We start from the raw sequence: 21,510 nt of genomic DNA, 5'->3' as shown, positions 1-21,510 counted from the left end.
GGCCCAGCCCTGGAAGCCTAACAGCCTGCGAGGCGCTCGAATTTTTTACTTTTTAGCCCTTTTTTCGAAAGTTTCTTACAAATAGACCACTGGCGGAAAGAATTCAGAAAATGGACCTTAGCTCGGCGCCAGGGACGCTAGGGCAAACTTACATGGAAGGAAGCTCGGCGCCAGTCACTCTGGCGCCGAGCTCGGCGCCAGTCACTCTGGCGCCGAGCTCGGCGCCGTAGATGCTGGCGCCGAGCTCGGCGCCGTTGACGCTAGCGCCGAGCATGCCAAAATGGATATATAAAATTTTGGCTAACACCCTAGTTTTATCGTAAGATGGATATATAAAATTTTGGCTAAGTCTCTAAATTTACCATGAGATGGACATGCTGAAATTTGTTAAGCCTAGATTTTTACCATGACTTGGACATTGTCAAATTTGATTTTTACCGTGGGACAGACATATGCAAAAATGGCTAAGTCTAAATTTTTGCTATGACTTAGAGACTAGAATTACCATGGATATGTAATTTGAATTTTATTGTGACTTGGATATGTTACAATCTGTCTAAATCTGTGATTTTACCATGAGATGGACATATGTATATTTACCACGAGATGGTCTGATTTTTTACCGTGGCTAAGTCCAAACTTGACGAGACTTGTTTTGTTGTCATATCCTCAGAGAGTACTCAAACTCGTAGTAAGGTATTAAATTGAGTTGCTATACAAATTTGGAAGATAAAATATCGCAAACATGTCAATTCACTGCTACAAAATAGCACTGTATTCAAACTTGTGGTCACTATTTGGCCATGTTAAAAACTGATTTAGGTTTAGGTCCAAAAACAAAGTTTGATGTACTCAACTCAAACTACAACTTCTATTAAAGGTCAAACTTTATATTAAAAAAACTATAGTTTTACTGTGGTCAAAACTGCATCATGAAAAAGGGTGTTAACTATTGATCCAACACTTAGAAACAATTTTAGGCTCGTTCATCAACATGAACCCTAGATCATTTTTTATCCTAAGTATTTCTATGTTGTTTTAAGTGCTCAAATATCAAGTCAGTGTAAAACTCTAGAGTTAGCCACATTTCTCAATATCCAAGTCATGGTAAAATTTTAAATTTGTCAATATCCAAGTCATGGTAAAACTCTAGAGTTAGCCATTTTTGCATATGTTTGTCCCACAAATTTCAGCATGTCCATCCCATGGTAAATTTAAAGACTTAGCCAAATTCAAATTCTAAGTTGTCCATCTCACGATAAATTTATCATCTCATGGACAACTTAGAATTTAACAATGTCCAAGTCATGGTAAATTTAGGGACTTAGCCAAAATTTTATATATCCATCTTACGGTAAAACTAGAGTGTTAGGTTAAATTTAGTGGTCGGCGCCATGACCTATGGCGCCGAGACATTACCTTGGCTTGCCGCAACAGACTAGGCAGCGGGAATGCACTACCTCCGGTAGCATCGTCTCTACCGCTCTGAATGGTCTCCTGGCACCCGCAACAGGCTAGGTTAAAATATTTTCAAAATGGACCAAAATACAAAAATTTCACTTCTGCTCGCGCATCAATCGATCCATCGACAGACTGGTCTGGTATTCAGCCCTACCCGTCTGGGACGGCACACGGACGGCAAGGCTTGGCCCTGCTCACCCGGCTGCATGTCCCTGATCCAGCGGATTCTTCTTTCCTTTCCTTCCTCCTCCTCTGGCGTAATCTGGCCCTCTGACCTCTGCTGTAAAATCACGCATGTCGTACTTTGCTATTCACGCACGTCGTACTGCATGCTCGACGCCAGCGTCAACGGCGCCGAGCTCGGCGCCAGAGTGACTGGCGCCGAGCTTCCTTCCATGTAAGTTTGCCCCAGCCCAGGGGCTCGGCGCCAGGGACGCTGGCGCCGAGCTAGGGTCCAGGGTCTATTTTTGAGAAACTTTCGAAAAAAATGCTAAAAAGTAAAAAATTCAGGTGAGGCGCCCACACAAACCGCCCACGTCTGTTGCGTCCTCAGGGCCTGAAGGGATCAAAGGCACAAGCACAACGGCACAACTAGCCCTGGATAACGAGCCAGCTCGGCTTGTTTGGGCTCGGCTTGTTCTGGCTCGTTAAGATAACGAGCTAGCTCGGCTCGACTCGTTATCCTAACGAGCCAGAAAGCCAGCTCGGCTCGGCTCGTTAAAAGCTCGAGCTGGCTCGTTAAGCTCGCGAGACAGGTATAAAAAATACACAAAATATAATATTTGCATTTATCTAAAGTTTGAGAATAATAATAATACAAAAGAAATGCATCTAGACCAGTTACCAGTCAATTTATAGGGTCTAGACCAGTTACCAGTCAATTGTAAAGTGCAAGACATGAAGTAATACAAAAACTAATACAAGTTTTGATACTTTTTTCCTAGGAAGCTTGACTCGTTTAGCTCGCGAGCGGCTCGCGAGCTGGCTCGAGTTGGCTCGTTATAGCTAACGAGCTAAAATCTTGACTCGGCTCGGCTCGTTATCATAACGAACCGAGACGAGCCGAGTCGAGCCAGCCACGAGCCGAGCGAGCTTCGAGTTTTTTGTGCAGCCTTAGGCACAACGCACGCGCGCGCTCTGAAACAAACCAAGAAGAGGGGCAAGGAGCAGAGCAAGGAGCCAAGAAGATGGCCGCCGCTGCCGCCGTCCCGGACGGCGTCTCCTCCTGCGGGAGCACCAACATGCGCCGCGCCGACCACCTCCCTCAGCTCCCGATCCCGCTGCCCTGCATGGGCGAGCCCACCGCCGCCTCCCGCGTCTCGCCAGGCTCCTCCCCGGCCCGCTCCGAGGCCTCGCGGGGCGCCCCTGGCTACAACGCCGACGCCGAGCCGGACCCGGAGCCCGAGGCTGAGGCCTCCGTGGGGCGGAGCACGCAGATGCCGCTCGCGATGGCCGCCATGGGCGGGCGCGGCGGGCCCTACGGCCGCCGCCCGGCCTCGTCCTACTGCAGCTGCGCCGCGTGGAGCGCCGGGTCGCTCACCAGGCACCGCCCCGCATCGCCGTCCCCGATCTGCAGCCCCGTGAACAGCCACGGCGGCGGCGGGGAGGAGGAGGACCGCGAACCGCACGGGGGTGACGACGCCTCCTCGTTCGTCACGCCACGGATGGTTAGTTTTCGTGTTCTTAACTTCTTGGCTCCCCTTTTGTTTGTTTTGTTCCCGGACTGATTCTTGCTCGATATGAAGCGAAGGTGTCTCCATGGTCCTCGGTTCTCCACCTGGCCTGCATTTGATCTTGATTCCATGCTTAGTATTGAATGCTGTCGGAATGAGCTGATACATCCTGCTAGTCTATGTTGGAGTAGAAGTGGTCTCTTGGACGGAGGTGCTTAGGTTTATCTATGACTTGTAGCCTTGTAGGAACAAATGGCTCTTTCTTACGATTATCTCGGCTTTTTGACAAATGGCTCTTTCTTACACATCTGAATGAACAATGTCTCAATACTGTATGGCAGCAAAAGGTTTTTACCAAGCTTTTGGGGTTGAATTACAAGATCGTCTACAAGAAAGGCGCCGATAACACTGTCGCCGATGCTCTTTCCTGCCGCGATCTTGAGGAGTCCGCGCTGGCTATATCTGCGGCAACCCCACAGTGGTTGTCTGATGTGGTGAATTCATACTCTGAGAATCCTACAGCTGAGAAACTCTTGACTCAGTTGGCTGTCAACCCCAACTCGCTGCCACACTTCTCACTGGTCAATGGTGTCATTCGCTACAAGCGTCGTATTTGGTTGGCTCATGACCCCAAGCTGCAATCCTTGGTCCTAGAGGCCTTGCATTCTGGCCACTGGGGGACACTCCAGGGTCCCAGTTACTTACCAGAAGCTCCGTCAACTCTTCTTCTGGCCCGGTATGTACTCGGCCACCAATGAGTTTGTCCGCAGCTGTGATATCTGCCAGCGTGCTAAGCCAGACCGTGCCAAGAGTCCAGGCCTTCTACAGCCGCTGCCCATTCCCTCAGCCACTTGGGAGGTCATTACAATGGATTTCGTGGAGGGCCTGCCTCGCTCTAGGTCAGCCAATGCTCTGTTGGTGGTCGTTGACAAGCTGTCCAAGTACGCGCACTTCATTCCGTTACACCATCCATTTACGGCTGCGTCGGTGGCTTGCTTATTCATGGATCATGTCTACCGCCTCCACGGTATGCCACTAGCTATCATATCCTATCGTGATCGCATTTTCACAAGTGCCTTCTGGAAATCTCTTTTCACACTTTCTAGCACTTCCTTGCGCATGAGCACGGCTTACCACCCACAAACGGATGGCCAAACCGAGCGGGTGAATCAATGTCTTGAAACCTTTTTGCGCTGTTTTGCTCACGCTTGTCCCTCTAAATGGGTTCAGTGGGTTTCCCTCGCGGAATTTTGGTACAATTCTTCATTCCATACCTCCTTGGGTCATTCTCCCTTCGAAGTTTTGTACGGTTTTCCTCCCAGGCACTTCGGTGTTTCTCCTCCTGAGGCCACTCCTGTCGCTGACTTGAATAGCTGGCTGGATGAACGCGCTGTTATGCATTCCCTGATCCAACAGCATTTGAGCCGAGCACAACTCCGCATGAAACGCCAGGCCGATAAGCATCGCTCTGAGCGTCACTTTGCTGTGGGCGATTGGGTTTTTCTTAAACTCCAACCATATGTCCAGTCTTCCTTGGTGAAGGGTCGAGATGGCGACTAGAGGGGGGGGTGAATAGTCTTTTCTAAAACTTAATTGCGTCGGCTAACCGATACAAATGCGGAATTAAAACTATCGGTCTAGCCAAGACTATACCCCACTATATATGTTCACTAGCACCTTGCAAAGATAACAATTATGCAATAAAGGTGCCGGGCTAGCTAGAGCTCTCCTAAACAATTCTAGGAGCAAGGTTACACAAACCTATGCCACTAGTACTTTAAGCAACAAGGGAGCTCCTACATATGCTAGTAAGCAAAAGCACAAAGCTAACTAAGCTCACTAGCAATGCTCAATAACAAGGCAACCAATGCCTAATTAGAGAGCGCAAATACTTAGCTACACAAACTAAGCAATGTGACTAACAAGGTTACACAAACCAAATTAGCCACACAAGGGAGCTACTTCTATGCTACACAAGCAAGAAGGTAATTAGCAAGCTACACAAGCTATCTAATTACAAGAGCAACAACACAAGCTTAAAGTATATGAATGTAAACGCAAGCTTGTGTAATGGGGATGCAAACCAACGGGAAGAACAAGGTTGACACGATGATTTTTCTCCCGAGGTTCACGTGTTTGCCAACACGCTAGTCCCCGTTGTGTCGACCGCTCACTTGGTGGTTCGGCGGCTAATTAGCATCACCCGCTAAGCCCGCACGTCGGGCGCCGCAAGAACCTACCCCTTGAGTGAGGGTAGCTCAATGACACGCTTTACTAGAGTTGCTCTTCGCGGCTCCCGTGGGACGAGCACAATGCCCCTCACAAGCACTTCTCCGGAGCGCCGCACAAGCTTCTTGCGCGCTTCGACGGAGACCACCACCAAGCCGTCTAGGAGGTGGCAACCTCCAAGAGTACAAGCACCACCGGCTTGCAACTCGATCACCTAGTGCCACTCGATGCAACCTCACGATGCAATCGCACTAGAATCGCTCACTCACACAATCGAATGATCACTATCAAGTATATATGTGATGGAGGGCTCCTAAGCACTCTCAAGCATGGATACAAAGTCCCCCAAGGTGCTCCACACCAGCCATGGCCGAGGGCCACTTCTATTTATAGCCCCAAGGGCTAAACTAGCCGTTACCCCTTCACTGGGCAACGGTCGGGCCAACCGGACGCTCCGGTTGTGTTGACCGGACGCTGGACCTCAGCGTCCGGTCGCTCGCAGACGACCACGTGTCCCGGTTCCAATGGTCATTAGACTTGACCGGACGCAGCAGCACTCAACTGACCGGACGCTGAACCCCCAGCGTCCGGTCGTTTCCAGTAAGTTCCCGAGCATGACCGGACGCGTCCGGTCGAACGTGATCGGACGCAGCCAGCGTCCGGTCACACTCCAGTTACTGCGTCACCGTACGTCAGCCTGACCGGACACAGCCTTCCAGCGTCCGGTGCATTCAGATCCAGCGTCCGGTCAGTTGACCGACGCCGGCATCTTCGCGACCAACTCGTTTTCACTTCTAACTTCTTCACCCTTGCACCAATGTGCTAACCACCAGAATTTGCATCCGGCGCAATAGAAAATAGGCATTCTATTTTCCCGAAAGCGCCGAATCCCATCTCAACCCTGCAAACACCACCGCCTTTGTAAATGTGCCAACACCACCAAGTGTACACCACCATGTGTATGTGTGTTAGCATTTTCACAATCATTTCCCAAAGGATGTTAGCCACTCAACTTGCCACGCCACTCGATCCTAGCGACAATGCAAAGTTAGATCACTCGAGTGGCACTAGATGACCGATATGCAAACAAGTTTGCCCCTCTTGATAGTACGGCCATCTATCCTAAACCCGGTTATAAACTTCTCTACACACCTATGACCGGTGAAATGAAATGCCCTAGGTTATACCTTTGCCTTGCGCATTCCATTCCATCTCCTTCAATGTCGATGCAACACATGCACCAACACGATCAACAATGATATGATCCACTTCATATCATCACATGATCATATTGGTTCATCGATCTTAACACTACTTGCTCTTCACCGTTGCCATCGTCCATCGGCGCCAAGTCTTGCTCAAGCTTCACCGTCACACGGTCCATCACTCCAAAGCCTTCGACTTGCCCTTCACGCTTGCAACCGGTCCATCAAGCCAAGTCTTGTCTTGATCTTCTCCACCTTGATCACACGACTCAATGTCATGTCTCATGTGCAATAAAGCTCCTTCATCATCACATGTGTGAGCTTTGCAACATCTCCAAGCCATTTTCACCTTCATGGCATATGTTGCTCACACACACATGTACCTGTGGACTAATCACATGTGTATCTCACATAAACACAATTAGTCCACCTAAGTTGTCACTCAATTACCAAAACCAAACAAGGACCTTTCACTTGGCCACTCGTGCAAACCAGAAATTGTCATTCCGTTTCTTTGGCCCATACAAAATTGTGGCCAAAATTGGTGCCGCTGCTTACAAGCTCGCGCTTCCTGATACTTCTTCAATACACCCTGTGTTCCATGTTTCCCAACTCAAGGCATCGCATGGTAAGCAACAGGTTACTGCTGACATTCCAGATGAGCTCGTCAGGTGCCACAAGCTATTCTTGATCGCCGCTGGACATCAGGTGCCTTTCCAGCTGAAGAAGTATTGGTGCAATGGTCCCAGATGCCTCGATCCTTGGCTACATGGGAGCTGCTGGTTCCTCTGCAGCAGCGTTTCCCTCGAGCGCCGGCTTGGGGTCATGCCGGCTCTAAAGGAGAGGGGATTGTCAGCACGTCTTCTACAGTGCCAGTGTCTCACTCTGATGAAGCATCCACAAGTAAGCAGGCCAGGCCCGTCCGCGAGCGCTGGCCCAACATTAGGCTAACTGGCCCAGAATGGAAGGCTTAGGCATAGAAGTATAAATACCGGAGTGAGCAAGGCTGAGGGGCATGGAGGAAACTATGCTGTAGTTATTTTCTCTAAGCACTTACTGTAATTCACATACATTCAGTTAGTATTCCAGTCGAATATTCCTATTTTATTCTTCTTCCCGAACAAGGAACTTCCCGTGTTCACATTCTCATTTCTCGAGAAGACAAACGCGAATTTTCTCTTTAACTTTAGCTAAATACTATATAGGAGTATAATAAATCATTAATATTTATGGTATATAATAAGTGTCATTAGATTAATTGTTTGGTATATTTTTATAATAAACTTATTTAAAAATACAAATGTTACTAATATTTAAATTTAGTCAAACTTAGAAATGTTTGGTCCGCACAGAGCTAGCTTACTTCAGCTTCTCAAAATGATAGTGGGCTGCGTTGCATACTTACGAATTCACCCTGTTCCTCAATGTCATCGACCACCAACGCCGATTGAACTTCAGTTGAGTATTTGTATGTGCTCGGTAACTCGGTTTCTGTCGAGATCAGAATTTTAGAACCAAATCCGTTCATGCCAACAGCGCCGTGCAACCCACTCCCGGGCAGGAACCGAACCTTCGATCTTCGCCGGTGTGGGTGGTCTCCCGGGCGGCCGCAGGCCCGCGGCAACTGCTTTAGCGTGAGGGGAAGAGAAAAAGGAAGACTTGCTCTCCCTTCTTGAGAAAAAAAAAATCGATGATATGTTTTGGTAAGAATGTGAGATAGCATAGACAGCTGAATTTTACTCCATAACCATGTTGCTAAAATTGTAACCACAACGTAATTTGGAAAAAATATACAAGGAAGAAATCCAATTCAAAACTGAACCAAGAGAGCGAGAAAACAAAAGCAAACCGAGGCTCCAAGTGTTCACTAGAGAGCCACATTCAGGTTCGTGCCACCTTATTAAAAAATTGAAGAGAACGGTAGCAAGTGTACTAACATAATCATCGAGCACTTTCAAAATGACAAGTAGACCTTAAATTGTTCCTCGCTGTTATTATCACAGATAGGCATTCAGAATTGTACTGAGCGAATATAACCCAGACGACAGCAAACCGTCCTTGCATGTTTTTTTATCAAAGGATACCACGAGGCATGAACTCAAACCTTGAAAAAAAAAATCTAATATAGCCAAGATTGTAGATGGGGTAATAAGGAGTAGTGCTCCAGATGTTCATTTAGATAACTACTCTACAAAAATCATTTCAGTCCGATAGCATGACATGTGCAGGTCTTCCAGCGATTTATCACCTTCGAACGGATAGACCCATCTCTATTAAAACAAAGAAATAAAGCATACATCAGAGGATTGGACTGAATCATTCTTCAATTATAAGCTTGAAGCATACAGAGTTGTATTGTGTGTTAGCCCCCACATTTGCAAAAAAGACTTTACAAGTTTAACTCTAAAGCATAAGCTCTATATGACTAAATGTGGTTGCTGCGGTAGCAAGCGTGTGCATCTTTGCCGAACATCCAAGCACCAACCTTAAGACACTGGGCAAATGTTTCACGTACCATCATTTTCATCTGAGAAAAGAAGAGTAATCATATGGTAAACTACAACGGCAACCAGATCAAAACTCTGTTTGAATACAAAAATCAAGAAAGCACGCACTCAAGATGCAACCAGGAGTCTAAAAATGCAAAGAATAAAAGGAGAGTAGGCGTGAATAAACGATAATTTAAGCACTGCATGCAAACATATTGACTCAAGAAAACAATCACTGTCTAAAACATTCAAAAAGGATGCCACATTATTGCATCAAGGTGTTCCTCAACAGAGGTAGCTAGCTAGTAATTCTAGGTAAATAACATAACTCTAGTCTTCCATTACAATTTCACGTGTTAAAGTACTCGTTCTTCATGATTGTATGAAGCAAAACAGCAAGCTCCCAGTAATATCTTTCAAGAACTATCAAAGTCATGTGCCTGCAGCAGTGCCTGCAGAAACCAAATGTCTTAATTTAATTGACCTCAACCCAGCAAAGAATATTTTTGAATAAGGGAATCCAGGAATCGTCACAGCATGGAAAACATTATCTTATCTTGAATTGCAAGCAACGAGATTCTTTTTCTACCGAGCATCAGCATATGAGATGTATTGAGCTACTACTAAACAACCTCTCCAAAGAGACTGAAATGTGAAAGGGGTTTACTAGGAGTCTGCTACAGCCATATTCCTACCCATCAAAGAAAAATATCCCTATGAAAGGAAAGAGAATAGGGAAATCTGTCAATGCTCCATATAGTTTGAACGTATGGTGAAACACTACTAATAAAGTATTGTGGTGAAATCAGTCACGGCATTATTTCAGCATTTTTCCTATATACCTATATGCACAAAACTATCTAAAGGACATGACCATTTCAGCTTAAATATTGTCATTAAATTGTTTATACGTACTTGCATTCAGCGTTCAGAGCAGTGCTTGCATTCATCGTTCAAGATTTCATTGTTTATATGTACTTTTCGCCAAAGGACTCTAGCCCAAGTGGTTAGGGAATTCCGGCGGCACCCCTCAGGCTGAGTTCGACTCCCCGTGGGAGCGAATTTCAGGCTGGGGGTAAAAAAATCTCCTCGCCCGTCCCCATAAGCCAAAGCGCAGAACGGCCCGGCCCGGTTCTCACTGCGGGATGGGGGCGGGGTTAGGGAGTTTTCTCAATCTGTGTGAGAAGATCATTCTTCTTAAAAAATGCTCGGGGGCCATCATACCCCCCGCAGGTCGAGTTTTTTTTATGTACTTTTCCATTCAGATAACATAAGGTATTCATGTATTGTGTATTACAGAGCAGCGGATGGCATTCATCAGGAAAATGAAAATGGAGATGGTTTTGTGTTGAACATGATCGGTTAAAATGGTTAGGATGACATTTCGCTGTTACAATACAATAACGAGTGACATTTTTTTGTTCGCACATATCAAACAATCACGCAGTAAACATTGAATCTACAAGAAAGGAAAATACACAGACGCGATTTTCAACCAAATGGAAAGCAAACATAGACAAGAGCATAATCTTACGATGTTCGCTTGGCTGATAAGCCATGGCTGAAAGTATTGTTGACTGATTTGCTGTAAGAGAAAAATATTGTTCGTTGCCGGAAAAAGTACAGCTTATAAGCCAATAGAACGGGGCGAACCCGGGATAGGTGAGACAGAGGATACCCTGAGAGAGAGCACGGCACGCCGTGCTCAGCCGCGACGTCAGCCTGGCCGCCGCCACCGCGCTGTGCAGCGGCAGCAGCGACAATCCCGCGCAGCACCCGAGCTCCACCGGCACCCTGCACACCCCAACAAGCGCATCCATTACAGATCCTGTAATGCGCCACTGCGCCAGCACCAAGCGCAGGAGCGGAACGGGTCACCGTTACCTGGAGAAGCACGAGGCGCGGCGGGCGGCGGCGGCGCTGGCGCGGGACGCGGAGGGAGCGGAGCGGGAGGCCGCCGCCGAGCGGCTGGCGGCGGAGGCCACGCGGGCGGCGGCGCGGAAGCAGGTCGAGGCCATCTCGCCGCGGCGTCCGGCCACGGGGTACTGGGGAGTGGGGAGTTGCTAGCGAGAGGTGGGCGAGGAGAATTGAGGAGCTAGGTTTCGGCGTCGGGACAATGCGATGCGGCGGCGGCGGCGCCGCGGGTTGCAGGATCAGAATGGTTCGGTTTCCTTGGAGAGGGGGAATGGGGGTGCTGGGCCGTGGAGCCCGTTATGACGGGAGCTGTTCGGCCGGCTGAACGGCCATATGCGGGTGGAACCATGATGGGCTTTTGGCGGGCTAAATTGCTAGTGGGGGTCAAAATCGACGGCAACTAAACGGGCGGTCCGTGGACCGTGGTGTAGCAGGTCCATCGAACGTCTAAAATGGATGTCTGTTTTTTTTCCCCAAGAAACAAAATGGATATGTTCATCAGACACATTTGCTAGATCTCAAAGGAAGATACTAGCGCCTGGACGTCTGGACACAAAGACGCGTTCGGACTCCCACGCCTTTATCATCATGCACGTCCGCGCAAAACGCCGTGCCCATCACTCCTTCCCTCTGACCCCCTTATCTCTCTCAGCGAGTTCGGACGCCCGCGCCTCCACGCGGTCGCCGCTCCTTCCCCCTGAACCCCCTCCACTCTCTTTGCGCGGGCGGGACCTAGGAGACGGGATGAGAACGAGCATGCCACGTCCACACAACCCCAGGTGCGCAGCGCACCTCGACCGCCGACGCTAGCACGACCCATCTGTCAGCCCCGCCTGGTCGCGCTCCATCCCCTGGCGCCTGGACCGTGCATGACTGTCTACCTCTAAAATATGAAACACTTAGACGTAATATACGTCTGAAGCACATAAAATCTTTGGAACATACAATTGAAACATATGTGTGAAACATATGCATCATCCAGATAAAACACTTGCAACATGAAAACACTTATTGCAATATTAGACTAAAACAGAACATATGTGTGAAAACATATGCAACATTCAGATCAAAACGCTTGCAACACATGTCTAAAACAAGATAAAACGTTTTGAATAAATACTCGCAACATTTCTCTGAAATACTTGCAATATATACAACATTCATATAAAACAAATGACAATGAACGTATTCATTGTCTGGTGAATAGAAGGAGGCTGGTGTCTGATGACACTACTACAGGCAAGCTCTCATAGTGTCATCCACTCCTTCCCTCGAAAAAAAGGAGGCGGGTGTCATCCACCCCTATTCGTTTCTTTTATAATCCGTCTATTTCAGCTTTTTTTCAGCAAGAATAGTGTTTTTCCCTCCCAACAAATCAGCCGAAATAGTATTTTGGTGTATTTTTTCGGCGAATCGAACGGGCTATTCATTGAACAATAAAAAAAAACCTCTTCATCAGGCTTCTTTCTTCGACTCACTCTAGTCCTTGAGCATGGCCTCTCGCATGCCTCTTTTCCGTTGGAGGGCGATCATTTGATCATTTCTTTCCATCGACGAGGCCCTTCCGGTTCCTGTCTTTCTCACGCGGGCTGCCCTCAAAAGATGAACCGGCTGACCCGCGGGGCTGAGAGGTGGCAGGCTATACCAGGAGATCGAACACTCTAGAATCACGAGAAACGACCGGCGACATCAGCACGATATATCGAGAACGTTCCATAGATACTCTGACTGCTTGCTGCCTACGGTAGGCATCTCCGCGCGCGCGTCGTTGCCTGCAACTGCAAGCAATAGAAACAGGGGCCGGATGGAACTGCTCGATCTATATTCGATTATAGGAGTAGACGGCAAACCGGGGCAAATAGACGCGCTGGTGCGTGCGTGCGTCCACATACCGGCACATCGACAAGGCGGCGCGCGCCAAGTCGCCGTCGTCACAGGCGCAACAGAGGCAGCGACCAGCGATGGATGGATCCGAGACATCGATCGGCATCGCCTACCTGCCTTGCAGGCAGCGTCAGCGTGCATGTACATACACGTACTACTCCGATCCTAATCAAAGCAGGCGGTGCCGCACATGCCGTAATAATAATAACCTGACGGCCCGGGGGGCTCGGCCGGCCACCGGTGGTCGGTCCGATCCGGTCCACACGCCATTACCCGCTCGCGGGTCCTGCGCTGCGGGGCTCAGCACTCAGCAGATGAGCTAGGCTGCCATTCCAGGCCGCTGTCCTGTGCGGCTGTGCAACGCAACCAGTGGCCGTGCTAGATCTAGCGGCGGCACGCACGTCGCTCGACTCCATGGCCATACGACGTACAGTACAGGCCGCGCGACAGACAGAACAGAAGAAAATAAAAAGCGAGTTACTGCACACGTACTACCACGCAGACGTGCATGTTGTTTCTGTCAGCTGCACAGGAGCTACTCCGTGTATGTGACCATTGCATGAGCGAGGCCCCATATCCAAATTAAAACCAAATGGACTCACTCCTAAGCTCGATCGAGCGAGGTGTCTTCTCCTCTAAGCAAAGGATCCGGTACTGTAATCGCGTCAAGTACATACGCATGCAGCATGTGCAGCACCCAACCGCCGACGACCTCACAGTGCACCTCAAGACGTTGCGTTCATGTACTACTCCTACTACTTTTTGTATTATGTATAGGCCCATCGTTTGATCGTACATGATTTCGTACGTACCTTCTCGCCTATCCCGTGTTTCAAAGCACAGATAAAATAGACCGGCCCTTTCACCGGATAATGGACCCCTGTATGCTGGCAGGATATGGGGCTCCAAGGTTTTCTCGAATTGGGTGAGAAGTTCTCTACCTTAAACAAAAATAGCTAGGGTTGTCTACCCCCACGTACAGAGAGTGACCTTTCCAGTTGCTGCTTTCCTCCTCCAGATACGAGATCCGCGTGGTACTTTGTATTTTCTCTGTAAAAAAATATAATTATTATTTTTCGAGGAGTTAAACTATATAAACATTAATTAAATTTATATAAAAAAGTAGAAGCATTCATGATACAAAATAAATTCCATTAGATTAGTTATTATAGAATATATTTTTATAATTTATTTAAAGATATAAATGCTAATACTATTTACTATATAAACTTGATCAAATTTGAGCTATATTGATCGACACAGATACTTGCCCTGTTCGCTTGGCTGATAAGTCATGGCTGAAAGTACTGTTGGCTGATTTGTTATAAAAGAAAAATATTGTTCGTTGGCTGAAAAAGTACGGCTTATAAGCCAAACGAACAGGACGACTGTAATTGTATTTTTTTTGTGGACGGAGGCAGTACATGCATCCCCTCATTTCTTAATAAGATAATAATAATAGAGGAAAAAGCCTAGGGCTTCAGCTTCAGCATCAATCCGTATCCGAACCTATATTACAAAGTTGCGATAGAGGAAAAATATTGTCTATCATGCGCTCTACTCGGACTTGTCTAGCATACTCTTTCTAATAAAAGACATAAAAGTATCAAGTATGTCATGAATTTTTAAGAAACTATTCTGCTCAATGAATATAACTGGACAATTGTACAAAAGACTCTCATCTTAATTATTAACTTTGTCGTTTTCACTAAATCTATTTCAAAAAAATAAAACCCTTTCAATACTTGCCGGCGTCACAAGTCATCACATATAGAAGCAATACCAATAAGCAAACTATATCCTACACTTTTGCCATGTTCGCTTGGCTTATAAGCCGTACTTTTTCAGTCAACGAATAATATTTTCTCTCACAACAAATCAGCCAACAGTACTTCCAGCCATGGCTTATTAGCCAAACGAACATAGCATTTATTCGTGGAGTTAGTTAATAAAGGGTGATCCCGAGGGCAGGGAACACTAGTTGTGCTGAAGAAAAGGAAATAAACGTGCACGAGAGACTCTTTTTTTTTTAAAGGAACAGGAGGGACTCAAGAGTCTCCACTGGAAATTCATTAAAAGTAACCAAGAAAGTTACAGGAAACCACAGAGCTTACAAAAGTTTACAAGAAGAATAGGGAAACCGGAATTTAGGAGACAAAAAGAGAAACAAAGAAAATTAAAACAATTATAGAAAGTGCTCTAGCCATAACTCAACTGTAGGAATGTATTTCTTTTTGGCTCTTAAGTGCGCCTGAAGATCTCTGAACATATTTGAATGTTAGCAGGGAGTCCTCTGAAAATGACATCATTCCTAACTGTCTAGATACTCCAGCTCATGATGATTATGATCTCCATGAAAAAGCTGACATTCAACTGCACTCTGGAACTCTCAAAAATCTGTAAAGGGTCCGGTGATAAATCAATTGCAATACCAAGAATATTTCAGCAAGCTTTGCCATTTCACACTCCAGGAACATGTGCTGGACAGTTTCTTCAGTTTCACGGGAGACCCTTTATCCAGTTCCATCACGAAAGGGACAAATTAAGGGTACCTTTTGATTAAGGGGTGATGTCGGGTGTTATGAACAACCCTCACTACACTACACTACAATTTCGTGACCATTATTCTTACACCACTTCTTAAGTCTTACTCCTCTATACGTGTCGTTTTGTGATTATTCAGTGGCAATGAGTTTTTCCATGGCACCACTCTCTATCCCATGTCCTCCCGTATCAATGATATGTATCTACATGTTCCAATCTAAAAGATTATTGAGTCCTCCCATGACAAACCTTATCCATTGCCACCTTCAACTTCTTCCCTATAAGCCTTATAGGCCATGAAAAAAGGCCCTAATGAAACCCCCTTCTCCAAACTCTAGCCTTATGCCCTCATCGAAATGGAGTCTTAACCGACGGCTTAGATCTATTATACAAGTTTGAATCACACACTTACACAATCCAGGCTCTGTCCCCACTTATGATTGAATAATAAGCTATTCTGAATCAACTAGCTTATTTGATTTTTTTTTCTCTCCAGCACCTATAAGCTATAGGCTGGTGCTGATGTGATCCTAAGTTTGGATATTTTGGAGCATAAAAAACTAACTATAATAACCGTCGTCAAGGAAACTAAGGTTAAGGGAGTGTTTGGTTCACTCTTCATCTCCTAAATCTAGTCTCATCTAGTCTTATTTAATGATTTTTTATCCAAACACTTTGACTAAATGAGACTAAATGGGCTTTAGCCAACTAGTCACTCAAATATTGCTAAATAGGACTAAATCTCATCTTTTAGTCAGGCTATCTCACCGTAGTCACTTTGGAGCTAAACACCTTGACTAAAAAGAACTAAAAGATCTCTTTTAGTCTCTTTTAGTTCACTAAACCAAACAAGTTTAGAAACTGATTTAGATAACTAAACTTTAGGAAGTGCACGCGAAACACGCCCTAATTAAGCTAGTGCAACCGACCAGGCAATAAAACTAGTGCAACCTCACACCTGGGTGCTGGGGGTCCCCTCCCACCTGACGATCTGATCTCCTCCCTCTCCCTCGTCCCTCCATCCCCATCTCCTCTCGTTCGTTCTCGCATCCGTATTTATAAAAGGGGCCCTTGTCCTCGTTCCGTCGGCTTGAGCTTTGCCGCTCGTTCTCCTGCGCTGTTTAATTTGCCACCGCGCACGAACGAATCTCTTTCTCCTCTCTCCGGCCTCCAAGGTTATTATACGTATTATAATCTATATCGTCATCCATTCCAGTCCACGCGAGCTAGGACGCCGGCGTCCCCGTCCGTGTCGATGGCCGGCACCACCGTGTGCTCCATGTGCGGCGACGTCGGGTTCCCCGACAAGCTCTTCCGCTGCGCCCGCTGCCGCCGCCGCTTCCAGCACTCGTACGTACCTACGCCCTTCGTCGAGTAATAAGCTGCTGCTGCTACTACTACTACTTCCGGTACCATATCAGACTAACCATGCATGGTCACCGTTGCGTTCCTTCGAATCAAATGCATGCATGTGAGCAGCTACTGCACCAACTACTACGGCGACGCGGCACCGGCCCAGGCGGGCGCCGGCTTGTGCGACTGGTGCCTCAGCAACGACGTCGTCGGTGGCTGGAAGAAGCGGCAGCACTCTTCGGCGTCGGGATGCGACAAGCAGCACCCGCAGGTGGTGGAAGAAGAGGCAGGCAGAGGCGCGCAGCAGCCGGCGGCGTCGTTCCCGCCCAGCGGGTGCAGCAAGCAGGGCGCCGGCAAGGTCACCGGCGGCAGCGAGCACGGCGAGGGCGGCCGGAGGCCCCGCAGGTACAAGCTCCTCAAGGACGTGCTGTGCTAGCGAGCCGGCCGGCAGCCGGCTGGCTAGCTATTAGCTAGGTAATCGTACTACGTCGTTGTGCTATGTACAAACAATGCTGGCTAATTAGTAGACAGCTGGTAAAACTAGTAGATTATTACTACGTACTACTAGTAGCTAGTAGCTAGATGGTTTAATTAGTTCCATCTTTTTAATTATCCTCCTTATACGAGTGTGTTATTTGAGTGTTGTGTAGAGAGACACTTTGGCTATTATTATCCTCCTTGTCGAGCGAGACTTTTCTTGTGATCACATGCGTGTACGTTGTGTTCGAGTCCTAGTTGAATTTCGTAGCTACACGTATCACGTCGTCGAATGCATGCGCTTGATCTTGCGTATCAACAACTCATGTGCCCTGTTTGCTTGGCTGCAGTTGACAGTTGACTGATTTGTTGTTTGAGAAAAATATTGTTTATTGGCTAAAAAAAATAGAGCTTATAACCAAACGATGGTCGTCAGCCGGCGGGCGTCCGTCACTTGCTGCCCTCAGATCAATCTTTTGACTATAGACTGTCGATGTGATGTATATGACGACGTTTAGCTTAGGCCCTAATCAATAATCGAGCCTCTAGGAGTCTCGCAGCGTGCACGGCTGGAATAGAATGCAAAGATTCTTTTATTCAGAAACAAGAAGAATATAATGCGCGTACTCCGTACGTATTCTTGCCAGCCACACTGTTTCTGGATGGCTTTCTGTACATGGTACGCTTACTAGTTAATTTCCTCCATGCCGGCCGATGAGGGCTCTGGAAAACTCTGGAAGGTGGTCGATGTACTCTCAGTGTAGTTTCCATGCATGCTACTCCTGCAGCCTGCACTACTCGATTCGGACGCTTTGCCGAGTGCCTAATGCACTCGGCAAAGGCTACTTTGTTCTCGACAAAGCCTCTGCCGAGGGTAGCACTTGGCAAAGAGCCTCCGGTAAAAAATTCGTTGGCAAAGAATTCTTTGCCGAGTGTCTTTTATCGGGCACTCGGCAAAGTCTTTGCCGAGTGCAATCTCGACACTTGGTAAAGAAAAGTGACCGTCACGGCACCGGTTCCGTTAGCACATGCTTTGCCGAGTGTCATGTCAGAGGCGCTCGGCAAAGATTTTTTAATTTTATTTTCAAAATTTCTTTGCCGAGTGTCCTACCGGGGAGGCACTTGGCAAAGATTTTTTTTAATAATTTCTTTGCCGAGTGCCCTGCCAGGTCGGCGCTCGGCAAATATTTTTTTTTTTTTTGTAATTTCTTTGCCGAGAATTCCCAGCTTTGCCGAGTGCCAGGGTCAGGGCACTCGGCAAAGAGGCTATTTTTTTTTATTCTATATTCACAAACACAGCATATAAGAGATATATATAACATCTGTGACATCACAAACACAATATAGCGCATATATATATCACATCCATCTCATCACAAAGGCAATACCACATATATATCACATGTCGATCACACAATATCTCACATACACGACATCACAAGCATAATAGGTCCAACATCCATCGAAACAAGTCGATAGTTGATCACAGCATCACATGTCCATCAAGCGGTGAAAAAGAGATACAAACTACCGGTGGAGAGGAAACTGAGTGCTTGGTGAAGGAAAAGTGACGTCGCCTGCTTGTGCCTGAGATGGGTTATTCGAACCCGCCGACGGAGGCTGCATAAAGGACAAGAGATTGCATCTGTTAGAGTGGTCATCTAATGAAAGCACTAGTCGAAGCAATTTGGTTTCATACTCACAGGACTAGCTATAACTGGCGGCGACGGTGGAGCGAACTGCGGCACAGCTACACCGTGCATTTGCCCAAAGCTCTTCAGGAACGTCGTAATCTCCGCCAGCTGCTTGGCCTGCCTTTCCCGCTCGGCCCGCTCGGCCTGTCTTTCCTGCTCGGCCTGCTCGGTCCTCGCCGCTAGGTCCCACAGCTCCTGAGCCATCCTCTCGTTATCGACCTACAATATTTCAATCGAATGTTTTAGTAATGCAAAGGTAACTAAGTTATTTAAAGATCAATGCACGAAGAGTTAAACGGGACTAACCTGGAGTGCGTCGACCCGCTGCTGTGAAGGGGACGACCGTTGGCGTATGGTCGGGCCTCCGCTCGGGGTCTGTGCTCGGATCTGGGAGAGGGAGGGAATCTCGCTAGGCTAAGGGTGCCATCGCCTATCCAGTACCGCCCATGCTTCTTGCCTTGTCCGAGCCTCATGACCATCGTCCTATCGATGTTGTCGGTGCTCGGATCCTAGTCTGGCCCATGGACCGACCTTGCCTCCGACGCGTATGAACTGATGCGGGTGTGGACGCTCGGGTTGCTGTAGGACTCGGGCGAGTCATCCGGGGTGAAGGTGACAGCGGACGTCGCCTTACCCTTGCGGGCAGACCATATGCCATGAAATTGGAGATGGACTGCCCACCATGTGACGCCGACTGCGAGAAAGACAACAAGATGATTAGAAGAAACATGCAGAATAGAGCGTAAGAATACTAAAAATTCACGTACCCATGCTTGCTTGTACACGCCGAGGCTGCGTCTGCCTTGATGGTGTGTGGGGCCTGTCGCTGCCATACGCCGCTCTCACCCCACCTCGTGGTCCTGGATATAACCCTCCGTAAACCACCTGTCCACGATCATCTCCCAGCAGTCCCGATACGACTCGCACCACCATGGAATTGTCTGCATGTCATAAAGAATTTGAGATGTAAGAAGACCAAATTAAAGCTACTTAATCTCAAAACGAATCAGTATTATTCTTCTTTTATTTACCTCAAGGTACTATTCCCAGGTCAGCGTCCTTTGTCTTGCTTGTGTCTTGGTGATCTTCTCACCAAAGTGCGTGGCGTAGTACTTGACGATGCAAGTGAGGCGCTCCTCGTAGTGCATGTCGATGATTCGTTTCCTGGCACTTTTCACCATCACCTTCTCCGCCCTGTCCTCCTGTCCCTCTTCACATCTGAAAAAAGTCTGCAGACAGACATAATGTATCAATTCATTATGTCAAAAAAAGTCAAATGAATGCGATGTATTGATCAAAGTTGTGCAAGCAAGACTTACCCAGAACTCTCTCCTCACCCGCTCCTGCTTATCTCCACATGCATCGGGGGCATCTTTGTAGTGGTCCCACGATTTGGCCGGCTCAGTGTTCCCCTTGTGCGTGACAATGCCGGGGTAAAAGTGCCTGCACACAAGACCCAGGATGTGGTTGGGGTTGCGTGAGTCACCAGGCGACACAACCAGCCAGTGCCTGCACAAGTCATTAACAAACATTATTAGTTTCTCTGACAATTTTCAACGGGTTATATGAAGTAGTTGTGATAAAATCTAAAGTTACTTACCTGTCCCCCTGGGGGCGGATCACTGGGCGTAGGGGAAGAAGCGAAGGCCCAGGGAGTTTTGAGGGACCTCGCAAGTAGATCCTGGCCACAGCAGAGGAGTCCAAACCAGTTGTGCCTCCAGCCTCGCCGCCCTGCTGTGCCTTGTCTCCCTCGTCGTCCGTCTGTCGAACCAGCTCCTTCTCGTCTGAGGAGTCCGGGGTACGGTGCTCCTCCTCCAGCACGGCACGCGGTCTGACTAGAGGAGGCCGACCCCTCCTGCTGCCGCTGCCGCTACCGCTGCTCCTGGCCCTCTGCCTCCTCCCGTCCGATGACCCCTCTTCTGCATCCGGATCTGCATCGTGTGCCCTCATGAACCTCGAGTTCACGTTCCTTGGCACATGACTGCCCGCCATCTTTGTTCAATCACCTACAATTAAAAAGAAACAAACAAGACATATTAGTACATGTGTTAAAAATAGATGCTAAATAAAAAACAAAACACGATTACAAAATAACATAGTATTACATGTACTAGAAGTAATCATCATTATTGGGATTATCTAGATCATATGTCTCGTCATCACTATCAAAATTGTCCAAATAAACAACACTGTCCGAAGGTTCAATGTTGCCTTCATCGTCATCGTCTAAATGTAATCGCTCAAGCATTTCTATGTCCTTGGCATTTTGCACCTCATCTCCTTCTTCCTCGTCATCGACCCTTTCATTGTCTACTTCCATTCCGATCGCCTCGGTTAAGTCTATCACCAACCTCTCTAGTAGCCCATCTTCTTGATAGAACTCTCCTTCATTTGTGTTTGGGTTGAAATTGTAATCTTCATCGTTTGGGACAGCTAGTCTACCATGTGGCGATACCTGGTGCACAATAGCCCAACCCTTAAGAGCCTTGTTGCCTTGGCACGTGTATGGCAAATAATAAACCTGCACGGCCTGGTGAGCCACAATAAAGACATCTTTTCCTTGATAGACAAAATCTTGTCGAATCTT

At 47.5% G+C, this 21,510-nt stretch overlaps 3 protein-coding genes across 7 annotated transcripts; 2 read left to right on the top strand and 1 right to left on the bottom strand.

Moving 5' to 3' along the window:
- Nucleotides 1–2,582: 2,582 nt before the first annotated feature.
- LOC136464031 (uncharacterized) lies at nt 2,583–3,419 on the top strand. 2 transcript variants are annotated; one of them, XM_066463000.1, is made up of 2 exons: nt 2,583–3,128; nt 3,207–3,419. In XM_066463000.1, exons 1-2 carry the CDS (start codon nt 2,649–2,651, stop codon nt 3,351–3,353), a joined length of 627 nt encoding a protein of 208 aa, XP_066319097.1. In that variant the 5' UTR covers nt 2,583–2,648; the 3' UTR covers nt 3,354–3,419. The 2 variants fall into 2 exon arrangements, with proteins under 2 accessions (XP_066319097.1, XP_066319098.1); XM_066463001.1 differs by having other exon boundaries at nt 3,212–3,399.
- A 5,118-nt stretch (nt 3,420–8,537) lies between these two features.
- On the bottom strand, nt 8,538–11,242 carry LOC136464030 (protein NUCLEAR FUSION DEFECTIVE 6, mitochondrial-like). Of its 4 annotated transcripts, XM_066462999.1 has the most exons (4): nt 10,942–11,242; nt 10,736–10,851; nt 9,054–9,095; nt 8,538–8,838 (listed from the first exon to the last, which is right to left on the bottom strand). In XM_066462999.1, exons 1-3 carry the CDS (start codon nt 11,073–11,075, stop codon nt 9,076–9,078), a joined length of 270 nt encoding a protein of 89 aa, XP_066319096.1. In that variant the 5' UTR covers nt 11,076–11,242; the 3' UTR covers nt 8,538–8,838; nt 9,054–9,075. The 4 variants fall into 4 exon arrangements, with proteins under 4 accessions (XP_066319096.1, XP_066319093.1, XP_066319095.1 ...); XM_066462996.1 differs by lacking the exon at nt 9,054–9,095; XM_066462998.1 differs by lacking the exon at nt 8,538–8,838 and having other exon boundaries at nt 8,863–9,095.
- A 5,131-nt stretch (nt 11,243–16,373) lies between these two features.
- LOC136464028 (uncharacterized) lies at nt 16,374–17,445 on the top strand. Its single transcript, XM_066462995.1, has 2 exons — nt 16,374–16,749; nt 16,879–17,445. The coding sequence occupies exons 1-2, from the start codon at nt 16,655–16,657 to the stop codon at nt 17,186–17,188; spliced, it is 405 nt and encodes a 134-aa protein (XP_066319092.1). The 5' UTR covers nt 16,374–16,654; the 3' UTR covers nt 17,189–17,445.
- The last annotated feature ends 4,065 nt before the right edge of the window (nt 17,446–21,510 follow it).

The sequence above is a fragment of the Miscanthus floridulus genome, chromosome 7, assembly GCF_019320115.1.
Source record: "Miscanthus floridulus cultivar M001 chromosome 7, ASM1932011v1, whole genome shotgun sequence".
In the NCBI taxonomy this organism is placed as follows: Eukaryota; Viridiplantae; Streptophyta; class Magnoliopsida; order Poales; family Poaceae; genus Miscanthus; species Miscanthus floridulus.
This window is presented reverse-complemented; position numbering and strand designations above follow the sequence as displayed.